The sequence below is a fragment of the Hermetia illucens genome, chromosome 1, assembly GCF_905115235.1.
Source record: "Hermetia illucens chromosome 1, iHerIll2.2.curated.20191125, whole genome shotgun sequence".
Lineage (NCBI taxonomy): Eukaryota > Metazoa > Arthropoda > Insecta > Diptera > Stratiomyidae > Hermetia > Hermetia illucens.
Window position 1 is genome coordinate 54,664,034 of NC_051849.1, and position 21,804 is coordinate 54,685,837.

General features: G+C 37.3%; 1 protein-coding gene across 2 annotated transcripts in view; it reads right to left on the minus strand.

Annotated features, from left to right (window-relative positions):
• Window positions 1-21,804, minus strand: part of LOC119650788 (zinc finger SWIM domain-containing protein 4-like) — a 60,392-nt gene that overhangs the window by 25,657 nt on the left and 12,931 nt on the right. For both annotated transcript variants that reach the window (XM_038053920.1, XM_038053912.1), the window contains exons 2-3: window positions 8,295-8,834; window positions 8,079-8,170 (exon numbers count right to left, since the gene is read on the minus strand). In XM_038053920.1, the coding sequence (XP_037909848.1) occupies window positions 8,079-8,170; window positions 8,295-8,611 (409 nt within the window). In that variant the 5' untranslated portion in view covers window positions 8,612-8,834. The remainder of the gene's footprint in view (window positions 1-8,078; window positions 8,171-8,294; window positions 8,835-21,804) is intronic.

Here is a 21,804-nt window from a genome sequence, read left to right on the forward strand (position 1 = left end):
ACTTCGCCTAAGACGTTATCAAAATCACCAATATGCAAGATGTGGTGATATTATCCATTCGTTTTAGCTCAGAATTATGACTTTAAAATGCACACGTGTCTAATCTAATATTGTTTATAATAAAAATGGAAATGAAGCTTTATATCCAAAAGACTAAGAAGCAGATGTCCACATTTGGAGGCAGGAGAAAAACATGAAATAATTCATTCAACTATTCATAGCTCTAAATAATACATAAGTTTTCTTAGTTTTTTTCTCCGACTTTTATTTATAGTGAATAAGAATGTCTTTTAATTCCATATACTTTTATCAGATCTACACTGGCCTTTATTGAAATTTCCACACACTTTTCATTTGTTTTGATTTCATACATTTTTAAATAGTTCATTTTCATAATCCATCGTAATAAAAATTTGTGAGAATAAATTCAATTTTTCATATTATACATGAAAACCATTTAACTTCTATGTAGATATGATTTTACGGTTAGGTTTATTTGAATATTGTCATAGTTCTGTGATTTTCTGAAATAATAGTTCTACCAAAAAAACAAAGATATGCAAATCAACAAGATTGTTAAATTTTCTCCGTATCTTTTTCTGTGAGTGAAGCTCAGAGCGAAATTATTCAACTCATGGGCAATCTATAAATTACCATGAGAGCTGGAATCTACTGGAAATACGAACTCAAATTTGTTGATTGCTCAGTCATAGCGAATTTATGCACTATTATCATTACTATTAACGGGAAAAAACTATTTCAATTTAAATTTCTTGGTTCTTATACAATTTTATTTACACATCTTCAACAAGATGAAGGCGTTGTGTTGGAGTCTTGAAATCTTTATGATTGGGCAAATAATTTTTTCGCGTAGCGGAATGAGGGAACAGAAATGCCTCTAATTTATTTTGCATAATGAGCAGAGCTAATGCTTCTAGGCTTATATAACCTTAGTTTCGTGAGATTGAATATATGCGTTCATGGAGAGTGTTTATTCATCATGCAATTTTCAAATGAAAATGGACAATTTCCGCATGTTTCAAAAGCGTTTGAAAATTCCTTAGAAAACTAATAGACCAAAATGCCCTAACAAGTTGCCATGACAAATTCGAAACAAAAATTAATGATTCAAACAAACGGACTTTTTTTTCTATCAGAAGCCAATCGTCATCACCTATTCTCAGCAAAATTTAAATGTGGGCTATCGTAACGGAAAGTAAATAAAAAAAAATAATCGATAAATATATGGCATAAAGAGAATATTAAAGAAACTAACACTGGTTTATCGTTGTTGGGTTTTGAATTGAAGTTTTTATTCTACCTGATCCTACGACATCTCGCAAAGAAGGAGAAACAAATTGGTCCCGAAATATCGATCTTTGCAAACAGAATAAATACACTAGTGAAAGGGATCGATAGTGGTTGTTTCAAGCCAGCGACGGCGAGTCTAGAATAAGCCTTTTCTAGGAATTCTCGTGATAAAAATGAAGTCGAAAGAATTTCACCAAGCTTACGACCGAGAGTACTTACAAACCCAAGAACAACGCTTTTCGAGGATTTTTCACACTAATAGAACCGTACGAATTCGAAAATTGATAGTAAAGTTCCTGTTCATTGAATGAAGACCATTGATGTTTTCCCAATCTCCGTAATTTGGATATTTTCACTTCATAACTGTAATGGTTTTCAATGGAATATGAAATAAACGGAAAATTTGAGGTCCCTGTTCTTTTAGGAAGAGGTCTTTAAGCTGTACTCCCATTTATGTATGCATATTGATGATTCATGATTGTATGTATGAAGCCATATGAAAAAATTCGATATCGAGGCTGCCAAAAGAATGGAGAAATACTTGGTACTTCACTGCTTCCACTATTGAGGCATTAGGCTAAATGGGGCGAAAACGCAATTCTGTGGTTTCAAGTGATAGTCTAAATACTTAGGTACTAGAAGTGTCCATAAGAATGCCAAACGTTTACTTGAGAGTTAAGTTTCACGAGCTCCTCAAGTTTAAACCACAGCTGGGACTCGTAATCAGGAAATCAATAAGGCACAGAGTGCAGTAAGTTGAATCTACCATCTTCTTTGCAAGAAAATAGGTCTTCACACCAAAACCAAACTAATTCTCTGCAAAACTCTGATAAGACCGCTCATCTGTTACAGAGCACCTACGAGGATCACTTGTCATAAGTAAGCCATAACTGAATGCAAAGCATTTGAATGCCGAATACTAAGACATTGCATTGGTTTGTTTTGTAACTGGAAGAACGCCAAAGCATACCGACAAGTAAAACTGAAACCACTTCAAGAATACGTTCTCAATTTTATGGAAAGTATCTTAGCAAAAGATGGAAGACCACTAAAATCCACTAATTCTTACAGAGGAGCGGAGCCCCTTGGATATATCTCTTTTACTTTGCGAAATTTGGAGTAATAACCTAAATCTCTCCACCCTGGTAGAGGTATTTAGAGAATAAGTAAAAGATATCGTAAGCTAAAACTAAGCATATAAATAGTAATTTTTAAATTTTTTGTGAGCGCTTTGTTCAAATTAAATTAACCTTTCTTAACTAAAAAATGTCAAGATTGATGTATGTACATATGACCGGCTCAGGAAATCCGTGGTCGGTGATGAAGGAAAGTGACACTGAGAGTGCATCCAGCGATGCAGCCATGAAGAAATAATTGCAGCTACTTCAACATGTATCTCTAAAAAAAGAAAGAAAGGTGAAGCTTCCAGACAGCCTATAGATGTGCCTGTTCCAAGTGCTAGTTCGCAGCCGAGTCAGGTACAACCTCTGCACAACCTTCTGTTTTACTTGAATCATCCCCTGAAGATGTATCTCGAGACCATTCAACATCAACAACGGTCTAAGACAAGGGAGCGCTGGAATGTAGATGCAAGAGGCACCATCCTCTTAAAGTCCACCCAACTACTGGCCTACGCTAACGATATTGACATTCTAGGAAGAACAAACCGAGATGTACAGTCTACCTTCATCTAGATCGAGCAGGCGGCGTTGGGTGCGAGATCTCGGGCTGCACAATAATGAAGGCAAGACGAAGTACATGAAGGCAACGTCAGCGCCGAAAAACTTCGAATCGCACCGGTTAGACGAAAATAATAAAGATAGGAAACTACAACTTTGAGACCGTTGAAAATTTCTATATAGGGTCGAGAATCACAACCGATAACAGCTATGACGATTATGTATTCCTCGGAGGCCTGGGTTCTTAGTAAGAGAAACTGCGAACTCTTGGCTGCGTTCGAGAGAAGAATCCTCCGAAGAATTTTCGGCCCCCTACCGGTTACGGTGGGCGGGCCACTTAATCCGTATGGATGAGAATGATCCAGCCCGGAGAGTCTATAAGTCTATGGTAAAAAAAGAAGATGAGGCAGGCCTTGTCTGAGATGGAGTGATGGTGTAGGTCAGGACGGGATATCGAATCGGTGGACCTCGGCACAAAAACCGGGGTGTTTGGAGTTTCTTACTAAGGCAGGCCTAGACCGGATACCGGTTGTTGCGCCCTTGATGATAACTTCTACATAAAACGCATAGTTTTCGAGTTATCTGCGAGTTTTTTCGATGAAGAAACGACATGTTTGAATAAACAAAATTCCATACTACCTTTTTTTTAGTATTGACCATTTATTGAATCGAAGTGGGGTGCCATGACACAAGAGGTAAACCTTCAAATTCAAAGTAAATGTAGGTGAAGATGCGCAAAACACATCTGCGGCATTAATTGAACAGCCGACATCAATTATGTCCTATAAAAACTACCTAAGCAGTTTTGTATGTACAGCCTTCTTGCACTTAATATGTATAATAATTCTTCGGTAGCACTATTGAACTTGAGAAATGAACAAGGGATCTTGACGCAACAGCGGTATTACGACATAAGCAAATCAATCCGAGTACCAACAATTCGTGTCTGCATGCTTAACGCGTAGGGAATATTTGTATGTCTTTTTGCTTATATCACAGCAGTTTGTTTGTCACAACTAAACATAATCCCATGGGAAATGGGACAATAATAGCAATGAGAGTATGTAAATGACTTATAGTTCACATTATTGGTAAGGAAGAGGAATTTGCAGTATCATTCGAACGAGACATAACTATATCTGTGCTCTGCAAGAAACTCGGTGGTGTGGTGCCAAGAGCTGTGATATTGAAAGTGAACGCGGTAAAAAAGTCTGGAATCTCTTCTATTCTGGTAAACCACACATTTGATATGGCATCGACATGAATCTCCGCAGTTGACTGCCCGATTCATTTCTTCAACGCTTACGCACCACAGACGTTGAGCCACGTTGAATTCGTTGTCGCCGTCAAGAGAAACAAGCGTTACCAAGTTATACAAACTGATCAGCGCTTTCCCATTAAGGAGGGTAACGTTAATTCGTGCAGTAAAAGGCATATTACTATGATTTTTTTGACGATACAGTTAAAACTTATTTATTGCAACCAATCGTACATTAAGATATGACATTCGAAAAATATTGTGTAAAATTTTCATAATGACATATTAAAAAAAAATTGGCAATTGCAGCAATTATTCGAAAGGATCTCAAAAAATTTAAATTGTGGTGTCCCTCATAACTCGGTGTTTCATTAAATAGTTGCTATTTTCGCTATTTTTCGAAATTTCAATTTTTCACTTTTTGGGAACACTTTGAAATAAAAAACGCAATTTTTGCATAAAAAATCGGCTAATTTATTATTGCAAAATACAAAATATTAATAATTTTGAAAAAAAAAATCTCCAGCGTTTCCTCGTAAATCATGCACAGAAATAGCATTGAAAATTTCAAAACGATCGAAAGGAGTCATGAGGGGCGTCGACTTTGAAAACGTGACTAGTAGGAAAAATGCTTTAAAGTTTTGAACACTAAAAAATTTGGAATCGTTGCCAGGTCTACAAAGGATGGTGCTATCATCTATGATGTCTAAAGCATCTTTTTGCTTTTGGTAAGGTTACGGAAAGCGGAACAACTGCCAGGTAACAATAGCGCGCTCGAACCAGGCAGGCATTTACTAATTCGCTGAGTTATATATGAGGTGTGGTTGCTTAATCCACTGTATCTTTAAGAAGGTTAAGGTTAAGAATAACAAAAATCCAATCCAAAAGTTTAAAAAGCATTACCCGTTTAACACAAATAGGAAGACTGCCATGAGCAGTGAGACTGAAAACCTTGGTTTTGTTAATATTTATCTTCATCCCGAATTTAATTGTCTTCTCTTCCAAATCCAGAGCCTTTTCACCAAGATATATGTCTCAATATGAGAGCAAGCAGATAAGACCACTGTATTCGCGATGTTCGAGAAAAGATGGCGCATTCAAGCTCCCGGACAAGGCAGCATGAAGGACGTCACCGATGACAAGTAGGAATAATATCGGTGATAGAATACTGTCCTGCCAGACTTCGCTTTGGACTTCAAATTACTCTAAAATTTCATCTCCATGCAGCACGTGACTTTTGCCACATCATATGTCACTCAGGATCATATCTATTGGTTTCTCCGGAATTCTAATCCTGCGCAAACTGTCGATAAACTCACTGTTAACGCTACCAAAAGTGGAAACTAGCTTGTCCTCTATCTATCAAGCATGCGAGCTGTTTTTAATGCGCTCCAGGATTATTTTAACTATTATCTTTGCAACAGCAGAGAGCCGCAAAATCCCCTGTAATTGTCGCACTTAAGATTGGTGTTTTTTTTCTTCCTCTTACTAGAAAAAATCTCGCACAGTTCCACGGGGAGATGGTCAAGTTCAGCGGATTTGTTCCGCTTGAAGGCATTGATGGCCAATGTGAGTTCACTTTTCTTTGGAAAAGGAGTGCATATCGGCATGTTGCAGTGGCTTGTCATTTCATCCCAATGAGGTGGAACTTCACCGGATGTTATACGGTGGCTCCCAACCGTTAAGCGTTCTTTCCAACTTCTAAGCTGCTCAACATCGTGGATGAAGAGAAACTAGATAACCTCACTCATCTGAAGGCTTACAACCTCTTGCAAACTTTTTTGTGATGCAATATACGATGGCCCTGGATGAAATTGGACCTCGGCCGCCTGCAAATTTGTTCATGATGTAGTATATAATACTGAAATTACTGTTATTTATGGAAGCTTCTGGTTATCTGATAATAATTTTTTTTTTGTTATAATGTACACTACATTGCGCTTTCCAACATTTGGCGCAGTACCGAAATTCGAGCCAATCACGGCCCCATCAGCAGATCTTATGGCATGCTTGCAGGTCGTAGTTAACAACAGGGCAAGGAAAGAGTTTTGAGACACTTTTTATGAAGGCCCCATGTTAACCAATATACTCTGGCGAGTTGTTCAAGATGTTTGCCATTTGGTCAGAAACATAGTTTTCCCACTGCCGAAAAACATCCAGGGCACGTAAATGTGTACTCGAACAGTATGGCGTCCCGGTGGACACTGTAGAAACCACTAACCTCCCACCATTATCATTACGGTCACCAAGACCGTATTTTCACATGCCCCTGCAAGGTGTTATCAAAGTCCATCACGATTGCAATGTCACATTTAGGGAGCCTCTTCTGAATTGTATTCAGTTGCTCATAGAAAGTATAATTCTCCTCTGTATTGGAAGTCACCGTTCGTTCTATTGAAATGTCCCTCATTCTCGACCGAAATCGCGCAGCCAATATTCTTTGATACCAATTCCCAGGGCATGAGGGCGCGCCTTGAAAATACAATAAGCATCAATCTGACATTAACACAATACTACAGGGGATTGGGGATCCTCTCCAGAGTCCTTGCTTAACTACATAATGTCCAGCCTTCATCGCGAAAATTCGAAAATTCGCAGCAAACGGGAATTCTGTCGTCCAGGAGCGTTCGCACAGTACAGAATCCAATCACAAGCCATTGACGAGAGCCAAAGGTCATAGATTCATTGCATAATAAATAATCGTAACAATAAATATATGTTGGTTTACTTGTACAGGCCACTTTTTCCTCGGGTATCAATAGGTACCCCAGAATTAAAGAAAATTTCATATCGTATGTTGCAGTTTGCTGCAAAGTGAAAATAAAACCAACCCGTTAGCTCGATAAATAAAAGTGAAAGCAAAGGTCAATAAGCTGATGTAGTATACGAAACCAAAAGAAGAAAATGTATCCTAATAAGCAATTTTTTTGCCTCGATTTACAATGAATATTATGCATATTATGCGTTAAAAATGAATTCATATAGCTCAACAATATCACACTTTTCAATTGAGCTGCGTAGTATTTTATAATTGTAAACAGATCACAAAATTTATAAACATCGATGCCTACGATATGCCTCGCAGCTCTCAATCCATAAAATGTTATCGAATTTCATTGATGGCAATGATCTCAGTATGGAAAAAACTAAATACGATTTTCAATAAAATATCACACAAGGTATAAGAAAACCTGACCAATCGTTTTCATTAAAGCTAGCGTTCATTGCCAGTTTAACCTACACAATATTTCCCAAAGATTTCAGATTCCTATAAAATCAAAATTCAATAATAAAACCTCCCAAGTACTCGTAGACATTCAAATCAGCTACAAACTGCACAAATTCGGTCATTGTCTACAATTGACTTACAATGCGAAGTAAAAGTCCTCAACATATATGTAATACTTAAAACAGAAATTGACGTGCAATTAAATTTCCATTTGCATATGATCGGAAAAACCTAATACGGATCAATTTATCGCATTGGTGACAGACACACTGGGTTGTAATGCATTTCGAAACGCAAATTTAATGTGTAGTTCTAAGTAATCCGATTTGAAATGTTGCTCATTAGCCCAGTAAGTATAGGAGGAACTTAAAAGATAGTCTAGGACAGTTATTATAGTTTCCTATGGTCGTTACTGAAGGTCATTTTGAAAGCAACACAAATGAGTCTTTATCTGCTTCTGCATTTTTAGAAGCGAGTGACCCCAAAAACGATTGCAATTATAAAATAATTGGTCAGTATTAAGGAAAATGGATGGCCTGCGTTCGTAATATGATTTACATTTCAAAGGGCAGAACTGGAAACAAAAATCAGATCAACTTACCAACTTGTAGTACATTTTCTACACAACCAGCCTCGAACAGTTTCATACCCTTGCAAAAGCTGATGTTTTGCGTTTCGCCAGAAGATGTTGTCCTGCAAAAATCAACATATTAGTTACAGTTATACTATCCTGTCTTGCAACTTAAAAAACTGTCACAAAACAATACACTTTCCTGTTTTCCAAAACAAAAAATTTAATAAAACGGACAACACTCACCTTGACAAGGAGCTGTACATGCAAATATCCCTTTCATTGCGTGGAAAAGACCAGAAGATGATCCGCCGTTGAACCGGTTCCGGTATCCTTTCGTAACGTTCCTCGATTCTTTGGAAGGGTTCATTTTGTGCTACAATTCGCGCCGTTATATCAAGTAAACTGTCGGGTTGTTGTTGATTCAAATTGGAACCACCTCCCGATGGACAATTAGGATCACCAAATGATCGCAACGATCGTGAATGATGCATCTGTTGGAGTTGATGGAAACACGATGCATCTGTGCATTTAGCTGGAAAACTTCGACTACAAAACGACATTGTTATCGGCTCCCACGGGTTTTCGTGTCGTCAGTCTGTTTTCTCTTATCGATTGTCAAAGTTGTGTAACAATTGATCTTCTTAGTAATTGCATTACAATATGCTGAATTTCAAGATATGCGCCTGAATAATGTTGTTTATTGCACGACACACCGAACGCACCGAAAATGTATCTCGAAATCGAAATGAAATGAATGGAAAATGTATGCGCTGGCACAAGCGGCTGAAAATAGACGATAATAAATTTTCTTAGTGAATATAATTAATTACACGGTCTGGGGTATATGTTCTATCAAGTCGAGAATTTTCTTACAAGTAATAAAGAAAATTTGTGGTAGTGGAATTTTTTTTAGAAAATTAAAAATCAATATTACAGGAACCCATTTGATTGTTTTGCTGCATGTTAACAATGTAATTATCGTTCATGCAGTAATGGCTTTTGGAGAAAGTGATTCCAAACAGTGACATTAACTCAAAGTTGAATTGTACTACGTGAAATAGACACTCGTTATTATCAATCACAATACGTACACATCAAAGTGTATTGTTTTCGTTCGAAGTATGGCTTAACGCTCTGTCGCCGTTACTGAAACACTGCATTAATGATAAGAAAGCATGAACATTGAATGCGAACAATCAAATTGAAAACTTTAGAAATTTGTCCGTTGGTGTAAGTAACTGGCAAAATTCAGAGTAATTGAAATATGGAAAATCATATTGGAGCACATTTGTAGAGGATAGCAACAAGACATACAAAAGTTGAAATAATTCTATTCGCTAGTCATATTTATTACGATTTAAAATACCGATATTTCGGGGACCACTTGTTCCCTTCATCAGTGCTAACAAGGCAAAATATGGAAGAAACATTTTCAATTGTTGAATATTTTGAGACAAGTAGACATTCTAGACCATAATTATTTTATGACGATATAGTCCGAGCTAGTTTGTTAATAGAGCTGGTAGGCCAATTTTACGGCCCACTGAGAGTTTTGTTAGCGGTAGAAGAATTTTCTATAAAATACTTGGAAATAAATTATTTGTGAGATTTCATAATTGAACAATACATAGTGCGGGCCAGAAGTTCAACCCTTAGTCCGAAAACCTGGGTCGTTTGTATCCGACCGAAAATCAAATGTAGCTGTATTTTTTGGAAAAAGTAAGCATAAAGTCAAATTTCGTTGCGACGAAAAAGACACGTTTACGGGGAATATGTGTCGAAAGTGTAAGTATTTTTTTCAAATTACGTTTTAAAATGTTTATTGTGAGCGGAAATGCTCCAGAAAAAGTCCCGGCACACAATAAAATAAATTATTTGATCAGACTCTTCGGAAAAAATGGAGCAGCGGTCGGACGAAGAAGTTGATCGCATATAGCGTCCTCGAAAGAAAGTAAATTATTTCGATGGTGAGGACAGTGAAGACGAAATTGATGCTGTAGAAGAAGATGACAGCTGCAGTTCCGAAGCAGGCGTGTCCGATATACAATCTGAAGAAGTGGACGATGACGGATCGGACGAAAAGCAACAACATGCTCCAACAAGAAGACGGAAATATGCCTATGGCAAAGGCAAACATAAATGGTGCCTCCAGGCTTCAGAAGTATGAGGACGCTAATCATCGATAACAGAAATTTTGACTAAAGTTTTTGATGTTGCCACCTCGGGTACACTACTAGAAACTTGGAGCGCGTTGTTTACGCATGCGATTCTGGAGGTAATTTTAAAAAATACGACCGCTGAAATCGAAAGATACTTGGCTGCCCAACCGGATACTAATAATTCTGCGACTTTTGTATTATTTAGGAGTAAACAAAAGCAATCGGGTGGATGTAAAACAGTTGTTAGCACATGATTTCGGAACTATGCTCTTTAAAGTCACGATGTCACAATTTATTAGCTGTCGAATTAGATTTGACGATAAAAACACTCGAGTTCAAAGACGCGCTGGAGATGTTCTAGCACCAATTCGCGAAATTTGGCACATTTTTGTGTTAAACTGCCAAAATAATTATCAGGCAAGTGATTTTTTGATCATAGGGGAACAGTTCTCAGAGTTCCGCGGCTGTTTTTCTGCGTGCGTGTGTATAAAATCGAAATCGGCGCGTTATGGAATTAAAATTGTTTCGATGAATGATGCCAAAACATATTAATAATAATAACCGTTGGTGGAACAATCCAATTGGATCAGCGACTTGAACTGTGTTAGAGCACTTCATTCAAGACCGTAACAGTACACTACATGATAACAGTACCCTGTAGAAGGCAATGTGGTCAACATTGCGCTCGCCCGAGATTATTACCCTGATTTGACTCAGGCACTGATTCATAGCTGAGTCGACTGGTATCCGACGTCAAATCACGATACAAACCCCACTGCCACCAGTGAGATTTGAACCTCCCGTACGACAGCCTTGTGCTCTAACGACTCAGCTATCCGGACACCGCCAAAACGTATTACGTGCATAAATTGAGTGAGCCGATTCATGATACTCCTCGAAATATCATATGTGAAAACTGGTTCACATCTATCTCCCATTTAGCATGTCAGATTTAGTACTTCGGGTTGGAAATTTACACGGTAAAGACAACTTTGAGGTACTGTAACTTTATTACTAATAGTATGATTTTGATCAAAGTTGGGGGGGGGGGATAATATGCTTCATATTATATTTTATACTACTACCAACTTTTATAACTCTGAGGTCAACTTAAGGGGGGTCTTACTCAATTTTCCCAAAAATATGGTAATATACTATTATTAACTTAATTTGAACAGATATCGATACAGAGAGTATTTTGAGGCCTGGGCACCATATAGAGGCAGCTTCATGATTTTTTTTTCAGTTGGGTAGGTTCTGAGAATGGGTCCGTTAAAGAAATCATCACTTTCCACCCCTCCCACCTCCCGCCTTTTTAACAAAAACTAAGACCAGCTTCGAAAAGTATTAAGTAAGACCTTTCATTTGATACCCACATGACTATATTTGGTGAAAAAAAATTTTACACCCCCCTTTTACATGTATGGGGACCCCCCTAAATCTAAACGTAGAAGGATATCACTCACTGCATGTCTGGGGGTCCACAGTCCCAGCTTCTCACCAAATTTCGTGTCAATCCGTTAAGCCGAGAAAAGTGCCTGTGAAAGACAGACAGACATTGAACCGATTTTAATAAGGGTTTGTTTTGCAAACAAAACCTTAAAAACAAGCGTGGCATTCCGCAATTTTTCAAATATAATTCTTCGATTGGTACAACCAGATATGGATATGACGGGGATAATATTTTGCTTTCTTCTTGTCAAAAAAAGAAGTTGTTTTGATGTTGTCCTCGAAGCACAAGATGGGAAAACAATGCGCAGACAAGGATAAGCCAGAGACGATTGTTTTCTACAATAAACATAAAAAGTGTGGGAGAGATGTCTGATCAACTGTGCTCGAACTACACATTCGACGAAGTAACCGATGGCCGATGCATTTTTTTGGGAACGATTGATCAAGCCGGCGTGAATTCATGCATATTGCAAAATTCTCCGGAAAGAAAATGACAGTTTAGATAGGGGATAATCTTTGAAAAACCTTGCGTTATCGCTTATTAAACCGCATCTTGCAGAGCGCGCACACAGCCTGGAATTCATAGATTGCTATTCTAGAATATCCGCGAGGTGCTTGGTACCAACGATGTAAATCGACCCGATGTAGAAGTCGGCTCGAATGAGTTAAAGAAAAGAAAGCTATGTTTTTTTTTGTCCGACAAAGATCGTAAAACTAACATTTTATGCGTGAAATGCTAAAAGCCAACATGCGACGATCATCGTACTTGGTGCTGCAGAATGTGCTTCTCGTAAGTTTTTTGTACAAAATTTGAAAATTTTGATTTCGAAATATGTACCTTTTCTTCAATAAAAAATTATTATCACACGTGAGAGTTTCATTAATAACATTAGCAGATTTTGGACAGATATATTTTTTACAGCTTCGACCACATACTTTCAGGAAAATTTTTAGCGACTTTGAGGCTTTTTTTTCCTTCAAAAGTCTTGTTTCAATTATTAAGCATTATTATTCGTCTAGAAGTTATAATTTAAATAAAAGCAAGTCGGAATACCGGAAGCTGTTGTTTCAGGTATAAAGGTTTTATGTTCATCTTATGTGAAAAACTGTCTACGCACATTTTTCCATTCGTATATGACTAAAAACCCAAAATATTCCTTCATATTTTTTTCAAACCACAAGATATACGTGCATATTATAGACGTAGATATTATCCTCACCCTAAACAAACAAATACCGTCTATTACCGAATACTGTATTCTATATGCATATATATAAATTGATCGTACACCTATTTTCGATTTACTTCGTGCATAAAAGTGTATATATGTACATATAAAGTACGTATATTGACCACCGTTTGTTCAATTTACAAAATATCTCTGAATTAGGCACTACCCCGAAGTTTCATTTACATATATATATCGTATAAACACATACATATGCCTGGCTTGAGTAATTGATATTGATAAATAAATGATTAAAAGTACTAAAACGAAATGTTTCCCTGCCGCCTCCCATTCACGTTAGTTCACTTTGTTCTGGTTTTGAGGAATTGATATGTTATACTGACGTCATACACGTTTTAAAATGCACGAAATTCACACAAAATGTGAAAGTTTCACCTTCTATAACTTTGTTAATAATAGTTGCATTTCCTTCAAACTTTGTAGTTCTAGCATGGAATCAAGGGGGGTTTCCGGAAAAATTTCTAAAATATGCTAATATACTATTATTAACTTTATTTGTGCAGATATCGGAACGGGATATATTTTGAGGCCTAGATTTCATTTAGATACATCATTGTGTTTTCTTTTCAGATTTTTCTGTTGGATAGGTTCTGAGAACGAGACCTGTTACACTTTTTGAGGGTCACATTTTGAGCCCTCACTCCCCTACGTTTCACCCGAGATCAAATATGGGACCAATTTCAAAAAGTTCTAATTGAAACTTTTCATTTGATACCCCACATGGCCACATTCCGTGAAAAAATGCTGTATCCTCCATTGACATGTATGGGAATATTTTTATAATATCGTTTGCGATTCTTTAAATAAGAAGGCTTGAGCACTTTCGTGAATTTTTTTTAGATTTTTTGCAGCATTCCCAAAACTTTTATAAACATCATGACAAAAAGGACCCATCTTTAACCTGTAAAGGGTTAAAGGTACCAAAAAAACGTTTACGAACTAAGGGTGAACGGTCAGAGTAGTACGAGCTATGGTATACAGAAGTACAATCACAAGTCAAAAAAAAATACAAACAATTCGAAAATTTGATAAAGCTTTTATTTAAATATATTTTTCATTAAGAAAACTGATATATTCATCAAAAATTTATATACAGGGTGTCCCATTTATGATGGTACAAATTCTAGTGGTGGACAATATCACTTGTTTAAGGAAAATTGGTCCATGGCATTCTATCTTATACCGTTACAAAGTTATACCGTTTTTCGTGAATAGTGTCCAAAAAGCTTGACCTTCCCAAAAAAAAATAACAATTTCCACCACCATCAATCATTTAATCCCAGGTTTGATACCATTTTCGGAATTCGCAGTTTTGTTACTATACTTTAAATTTATAAACCTGCAAAGTTGATAAAAGTGCATATACATTATGTGCTAGGTACAAATGGAACACCTTTTTTTTACACCACTGCTATAGCATACATTATTCACAAAGTAAGATTACAGATTAGTCTAGATACACAGCGTTTTGTTTGTCTTTAATTGCATTCTAGAATGTTTATTTTTTCAAGCGACTTCCCCTAGGCTGTTGTAGCAGTCTCCTGGCTAAGGGGTTTAGATGGGAAGTTAACCTTCCTTTGTACTTTGCCACCTGGAATGAGATCTCCTCCTCACTGTCGTAATTTGAAGACCTTTGTGAATGTTTCCGTTTCTCATATACCAAGGTGCACCGGTGATCATCCGCAGTATCCTGGAATAACTGGCCTTAATACTATATTTGCAGAATAAGAATATTTTAAGTGAAAACGAATTTCTACTTTTATAGAGTTCAAGAGTTCTTAAGAATGCAACCCGGTCCACTTATTCTTTTTGACTACAAGCTCATTACTGAATAAAATCTTTTGACTCGCCAAACGCCGCTTTCAGAGGAACAAATCCCTAACAAAGCTGAACCGACTCTCCAGAGTTCGAACTTCATTTCAGAAATTTCATTGTTTGATGCTACCACTTCTCCAAAAGGTGGAAGTTTAGCGATTTTCTACGTATCGATGAACTTATCAGTTTTCCCCAAAGTTGACTTACACGCTTATAGAAATATACACCCTTATTTGCATACATGCGAGTCCCAGACTAAAAAGTGCATATCTATAACTACGAGTACCTATATATGACATTTTCCATTATGCAATAGTCTTACCGAATTTCCAATTATAAACTAAACCATTTCAAAGGAAATTTACATGGCAGGTGGGCAAACAAACAGACAAAGCAATACTGAGTCACAATTATTAAAAGAAAGAAGAAATAATAGTGCCGAATTCGAATTCTTGATAAACACAATTACATTGATATCTGATACTTGTAGGCTGCAGGCTGTAGCTACCATTTTCGATAAAAAAGTTTACTGCCTTTCACGATTGATATTGTGAATCATTAGACAGGAAACGACATCAGTTTTAAGAGTAAATTACAAAGAATTCTTCCACATCATTCACTCGTGCCTCAGCTTAGAAGTATATACAAGCAATTGAATGATAAATTAAACTGTTGTTTGCGTTTCGCTAGACATACTCGTATATATTCCTATTTAGAGAACATAACGTGCCTCCAGCCTTTAATTCATATTAAAATTTTATATATAATAGGAATATGCTTCAGTATCGCCAGTATTATGATTAATAATTATTCATGTTCTAACCCGGGACGTGAATTCGGGTTTTGTGACTCCAAAAAATTGCATATCAGCATTTATCTCATATACATATTTTCCGAGGTACGATTGTGGTAATTTTCTTTTATTGGGGATTTATTCGATTCGGAGGCAGATAGTCTTTGAAAACGAAAGGCAATCAAATCTTTACGAGATAATATATTTCTAAAAACTAAATAAGTAGAAAAGCGTTGTGCGAAGCACAGGAAAAATATATGATAAATAAATCATTCCCGATCATTATTTTATAGTAATAGGCAATGTGGCCGAATTGGAAGATTACAAAGCAAATTTTATATGATCAATTAAAAATGTACCCAATCCGAAAGCAGACGGAGTATATCAAAATATAGCTTCTAACTAAAGAAACTGACGATGCAACCAAACATTCGTTTATACATACTCTAAGTACTTCCTAAAACATAATCCCAAAACGACGTTAAAATACTACGTAGACATTAAAACGAAAATACTAGAAGCATCATGGAACCATAAGATGATATAATAGAAACAGAATAGGACAGAAATAAAACACCAGTGACTCGCATGCAGTAAGTTACATCCTTCTACGTCGAATTTAAGGAGGGCTCCCCATACATGCAAAAGGGGGGTGTACATTTTTTTTTTCACCAAATATAGTCATGTGGGATATCAAATGAAGTGTCTTGGTTAGTACTTTTCCAAGCCGGGTCTAGTTTAGTGGGGAGTCCGTGGGGTCGAAAATGATCATTTCTTTAAAGAATGTATTCCGAAACTACCCAACCAAAAAATCTGAAAAAAGTCAGGAGGCTGCCACCATGTGGTGCCAAGGCTCTGAAATAGCCTTCATATTGATATCTGTTCAAATAAAGTTAATAATAGTATATTAATATAATTTTTAATAATTGACTGCAAGCCCCTCTTAAGTTCATCTTAGAAACATGAAATGCAGGCTATAGTATAGAGCATGATCCGACCAAGTTTGGTGGAAATCGCACTATTACTAACGAAGTTATCACAGGTCAAATTTTAAGACTTTGAAGCGTCCAACTTCCTGTTTCCCGACTTGTTCTTTATTATTATTTTACACTAAGCTTCAATTTCATTACCATCTCACTTAATGCTATGCAAATACTAAGATTTCAAAAGAAAAAGGGCTTCAATCGGTACGCTGATCCGGGACACAGATATTGAAAGGTTGACACTTAACTACCTACTAATTATTCACCTCTTAATGTTCAGTTGGATAGGCAAGTTTGTTAACCTCACGATTTGAATCCAGCGCAATACCCTGGATTCAAATTCCGGTTGTCATGAATGTTTGATCATCTTACAGAAAAAAGTGAACGGCATTTTAACGTACAGTCTTAAATGCAGTCCGCAAACTAGGATTATTAAAAAATATTAAAAACTAAATTTTTGGTGCCTTGTTAAACTTTTTTTTTAAATTTTGGTGTTTTTTTCAAGGCTTTTTCAATGAATAAAAGAAAAACTACTGAATGAATCGCAATTATCCTAGTTTGCGGACCGTAGTAATATGTTCTGAATAAGTCGTGAAAATTTCAAAGAATTTCGTTGGATAGATTTTGGGCTATGGTGGCAGCCGATTTTCAACATGCAGTTGCGAGAAAAACGCATTTAAAAAGTAGAATGCGATTTTTAGCCATAAAACCTTAACTGACCATTAATCTGCTATACCTAGTACATAAACCTTAAGTTTCTTGAAGAAACACAGCCTTGGCTTCAATGCATATCCTTTTAGCGAAGTCATTCGGACCGATAAATACGAGCTTTATTACAACGATCAACATAAATCTAGCATCTGACTTATCACGTGTTTAACACTATAAAACCCGAAGGACTCCGAATATCAAAGGAGCACAGTCTAAATGAAAATAAAGTGTCAAAAAAATTGTGCGAAGCACTAAAAGAAGTGCAGTCGAAAGATGGGTGGACCTGTAACCAAATGGAGTATGTTTAAACTCAGAAAATCTTCTACTATGTAATCCAATGTGTAATCAAAAAAACAACTGGTGAAACTGATTGCCCAGTAAAAGCTACCTATCGTCCCCGTCCTCATATACTGGAATACATCTAACCTGTTGTAATCTTAACGTCGGCTTCAACTACAGTAAACGATCTACTATGGAAACTACCAAATAGAAAAACTACTGAAATGCACAAAGTTGATGCTAAAGTCAAAAAAAAATTAACGTAGAATTAGAACCACCATTAGATCAATCAATTAGAAAGAACATCCCGATGATTTGCTTCCATGTTTTAAAGACCCAAGCAGTCCCTTTTTAGAAACCACGTTCTGTTGCTATCCTCCCTCCGGCCCTCCATATGAGACATAAAACCTTCTACTTTACGACAATCTTCTTCCAAGTTCATTCGTTATCACCTCACTGAGTGAATTTAACCCAACAAAACCGTTGAACTCCTGGGAGAGCAGCTAAGCCTTATGACGCCAACTACCATCTATACTTTTAGGCAATTAGCATGGCTTAGCAGTCATTTTTAAGGTTTTGTATAAACACAAAATCTTGTTAAAATCGGTTTACTGTCTGTCTGTCTGTCCGTCACACGCATTTTTCTCGGAGACGGTTGTAGCGATTGGCACCAAATTTGGTAGAAAGGTAGGAAGTGTGAACACTCACGCATATAGCGAATTACATCCTTTTACGTCGAATTTAAGGGGGGGGGGGGGGGGGGGGTGTACATTTTTTTTTCATCAAATATAGTCATATGGGGTATCAAATTAAAGGTTAGTACTTTTCGAAACTGGTCTTAGTTTTGACATTTGTTAGAAAGGTGGGGAGTGCGGGGGGTTGAAAGTGATCTTTTTTTTTTAGTAACCCATTCTCAGAAACTACCCAACCGAAAAATCTGATAAAAATCAGGGGGTTGCCACTATATAGTGCCTAGGCTCCGAAATACCCTCCATGCCGATACCTGTTCGAATTAAGTTAATAATAGCACATTACTATAATTTTTAGTAATTGACACGAAAACCCCCCTTAAGTTCACCCTAGAACCACGAAATAACATAGGCTACAGCATGGAGCATGAATTTCGTGCACATACGGGAACTATAAGATCCCACGCATACAGTGAGCGACATAAATTTAGGTGCAATTTAAAGATGGGCACCCCACATGCAAAGAAGGGATGTAAATTTTTTTCACTTAATGCTCCCTTGTGTGATATCAAATTAGAGGTCTCGATGAGTACTTCCACAAGTACCTACTTGACGCAAATTGTGAGACAGGGATCATTTTTTGGAGCTACTCAGCCCAAAACTTTAAAAAAAAATCAGGTTCATGCGTTTATATGAAATCTAGGCCCATCCCGATATCTCCTCAAGTAAACTTAATATACCATTACCGACTTTTTGAAGTTAACCAGAAACCCCCTTTAAGCTCGTCCTAAGTGTTGTTTAAATTAACATTAAAATTACATTAAAAATAAAAGAGACTCAAAAAAATATTAAATTTGATAAATAGCCCAATTTCATTGCTTGAATTTTGTCCCGCAATTGCAAATATATAAAGCATCTTATCTATTTTATCTATTCAAAATCTAACTTCCTTTAATAACTCTGTACATACAGTGCGCGACAATAAGATGGCACACCTGGAAATTTATCATTATTTCATAAACTACTGGATGCAGGTCAGTAAGATGTGCTACAAAGTGGGCAGATCGACCAAAATACACATTTCTATCCGAAAATAATTAGGTTTTTCCCAAAAATTGAACTTTTAGGCCGAATTTTATGGTTTTTAGATTAGGCAAAAAGATAGCCTACCTAAAGAAAATAACGAATAAAAAGTCAAATATAAGATTATTTTTATCTTTATTTCTACACTAATACTTAGTTGAACTTCTTTTATTTGCAACAACAGAGCACATTCTTTTTGGAAGGCTGTTATACAATTTTTTTATATATTTTCGGGAAATTTCTCCCCAACCTCTAATTATTGCTGTTTTCAGCTCTTCCACTGTTGCATATTGTTTTCTGCCGATGTAAACAAGTCGAGCCAGCTGTGCCCAACAATTTTCTATTATGTTGAGATCAAGTGAACATGCCGGCCAATTGAGAAACTCAATTTCTTTCTCCTGGAAGAAAGGTTTTACATTCCTCGCGGTAGGTAAAGACGCATTGTCCTGTTGAAAAATCGGTGGAGCGACTGCGATGGACATCAGGCCGCCAGATATTTGTTCCTCCAATAACTGCACGTACTTTTCAGAGTTCATTTTCCTGCTAATGAGCGCTAATTCGGCGCGACCGTTAAATCCGATAGCACCCCAGATCAGTAGGGAGCCTCCAACATGCTGCCGCTTACTTAAAATTACTTCCTTTTTTGTGATGTCATGGAAATAATATGCCCAGCCGTCCGGAGTATTCAAATTGAATTTCTTCTCATCTGAAAATATCACAAGTCTCTACTTTTTTTTCACTGAATATGGCGGGTGCAAAACGCTTTCGCTTCAGTTTCCGGCGTTTAATAAACGGTGACTTTTTAATTACCCTCTGTATATTACGGATATGCTTTTTTATGCCATGGGGGGTCCTTACGCATTGGAGAATATCCATGCTAAGAACTAGGATAATACAGTCTGATCTGGGATGTAACCACTTGACCAAAGCTGTGAGCAAGGGTACGCTGCAAGGTGCAAAGTGGTACTCTGCATGTGCACAGTCGTAGTTCATCCCACCCGAACGTACGATTCTATTGTGTGATGGCAGCTGCTGAGAAAGAAGTACAATAGAACCAAGCTTAACAGAATTGAAAAAACTTTGTTCGCAAATGCTACTGAGGCTCTGCCCTCCTGCTCGTCAGATGCCCTTAATGTTCTCCTACATTTCCTCCCCGTGGGCCTCCACATTAAAAACACTGTAGCGTGCAGTGCTGTCACACTACGTGTGTCTGGATGTTGACCAGCGAAACCCTACGACCACAGTAACATTCAAGACGAGATACCTCGGGAACGTTGGGCACTTCCAAGGGACTACGCCACACGCAAGTCGAACTTTGGTGTGGACTTTCCAACCAGAGCAGAGTGGAGGACCTACGACGTATTGTAAGGTTATGACACAATATTCCTCATCAATAGATCAAAAATGCCTATGGAGTCGGTATGGAAGTTTTCTTGAATAGGCATAGCGTAGCCAAATCATACGGCCACTTTCTCAGAATTTGCCAGTGTGTTCCAGGCGGAAGTATTGGCGATACTGAAAGCATTTCGATGCCCGAGGCATGATTCGAGCTACAAGCATGACAGTAAAGGGACGCGCTGAACAGTCTGCGAGACACGCTCAAAATCACCCTTCTCTGGGTCCCCGGTCATAGGGACATAGAGGGGAGTGAGCGAGCTGACGGACTGACTGGACAAGGTTCTGCTCTAGCTCCTCGGTGGACACAATTGTAGCCCCGCTTGCAATTGTCAGGAGTGAAACCTACTCGCACTATTTAGCAGGAGACACACATAGGCAATCACGCTATCATCGCTGAAAGTGGCAAAAGATGAAGGATTTGTATGTTCTCTAAAAATCCAAAAACGCGGACAAACAAGGAACACCCTGTTATTAATTGAAAAGAAAATGGGAGAACTAAATTTACCCGGGGGTAAAGAAAATGGAGTCAGCCGGATTCACCATTATTAAGCATAAATTAGGCTTCTTGATGCTGTTAATGGATTAATTGGATTAAACTTAGCCATTGTTACACTCAATCCGCATTTGTTTGCTGCTAAATTTCCAATATACACAACCCCTTTTCTTCTTGAACCACAATTTTACAGTATTACGAGAGGACACTGAAACACAGAATCTCAAATCAAACTTTTTAGGACTTCTTAGCCGTAAATTGTTGAAACGTATAAAAATTCCTGTTTTCCGTAGATATTTATCACACACGAATGCGCACTGTGGCGCACTCCACAACTGAATCTAAGCCTTACGTTGCCTATTTTCATCAGCCTACTTTGAAAGACTCCTCCTCTATTCGTCCGCGCATATGGTAAATTCAAAATGTGCCAGGTTCGTTTGGAATATCCTGCTCTTATTTTCTAGGAAAGCTCCAAAACAGCCACTCAAATTCTTACAGGGCAAATTATTAAGGTCTGAAAGGGGCACGGAAGACATTCTACGTTTTTTCGTAAAATCTTTGGAAAGAAAGCTTAGGTATGAAAATCGCCTAAGATAGCAAAAGGATTGGCGAGATGGCTGATATTGAAACATGTATGTAGTACTAATT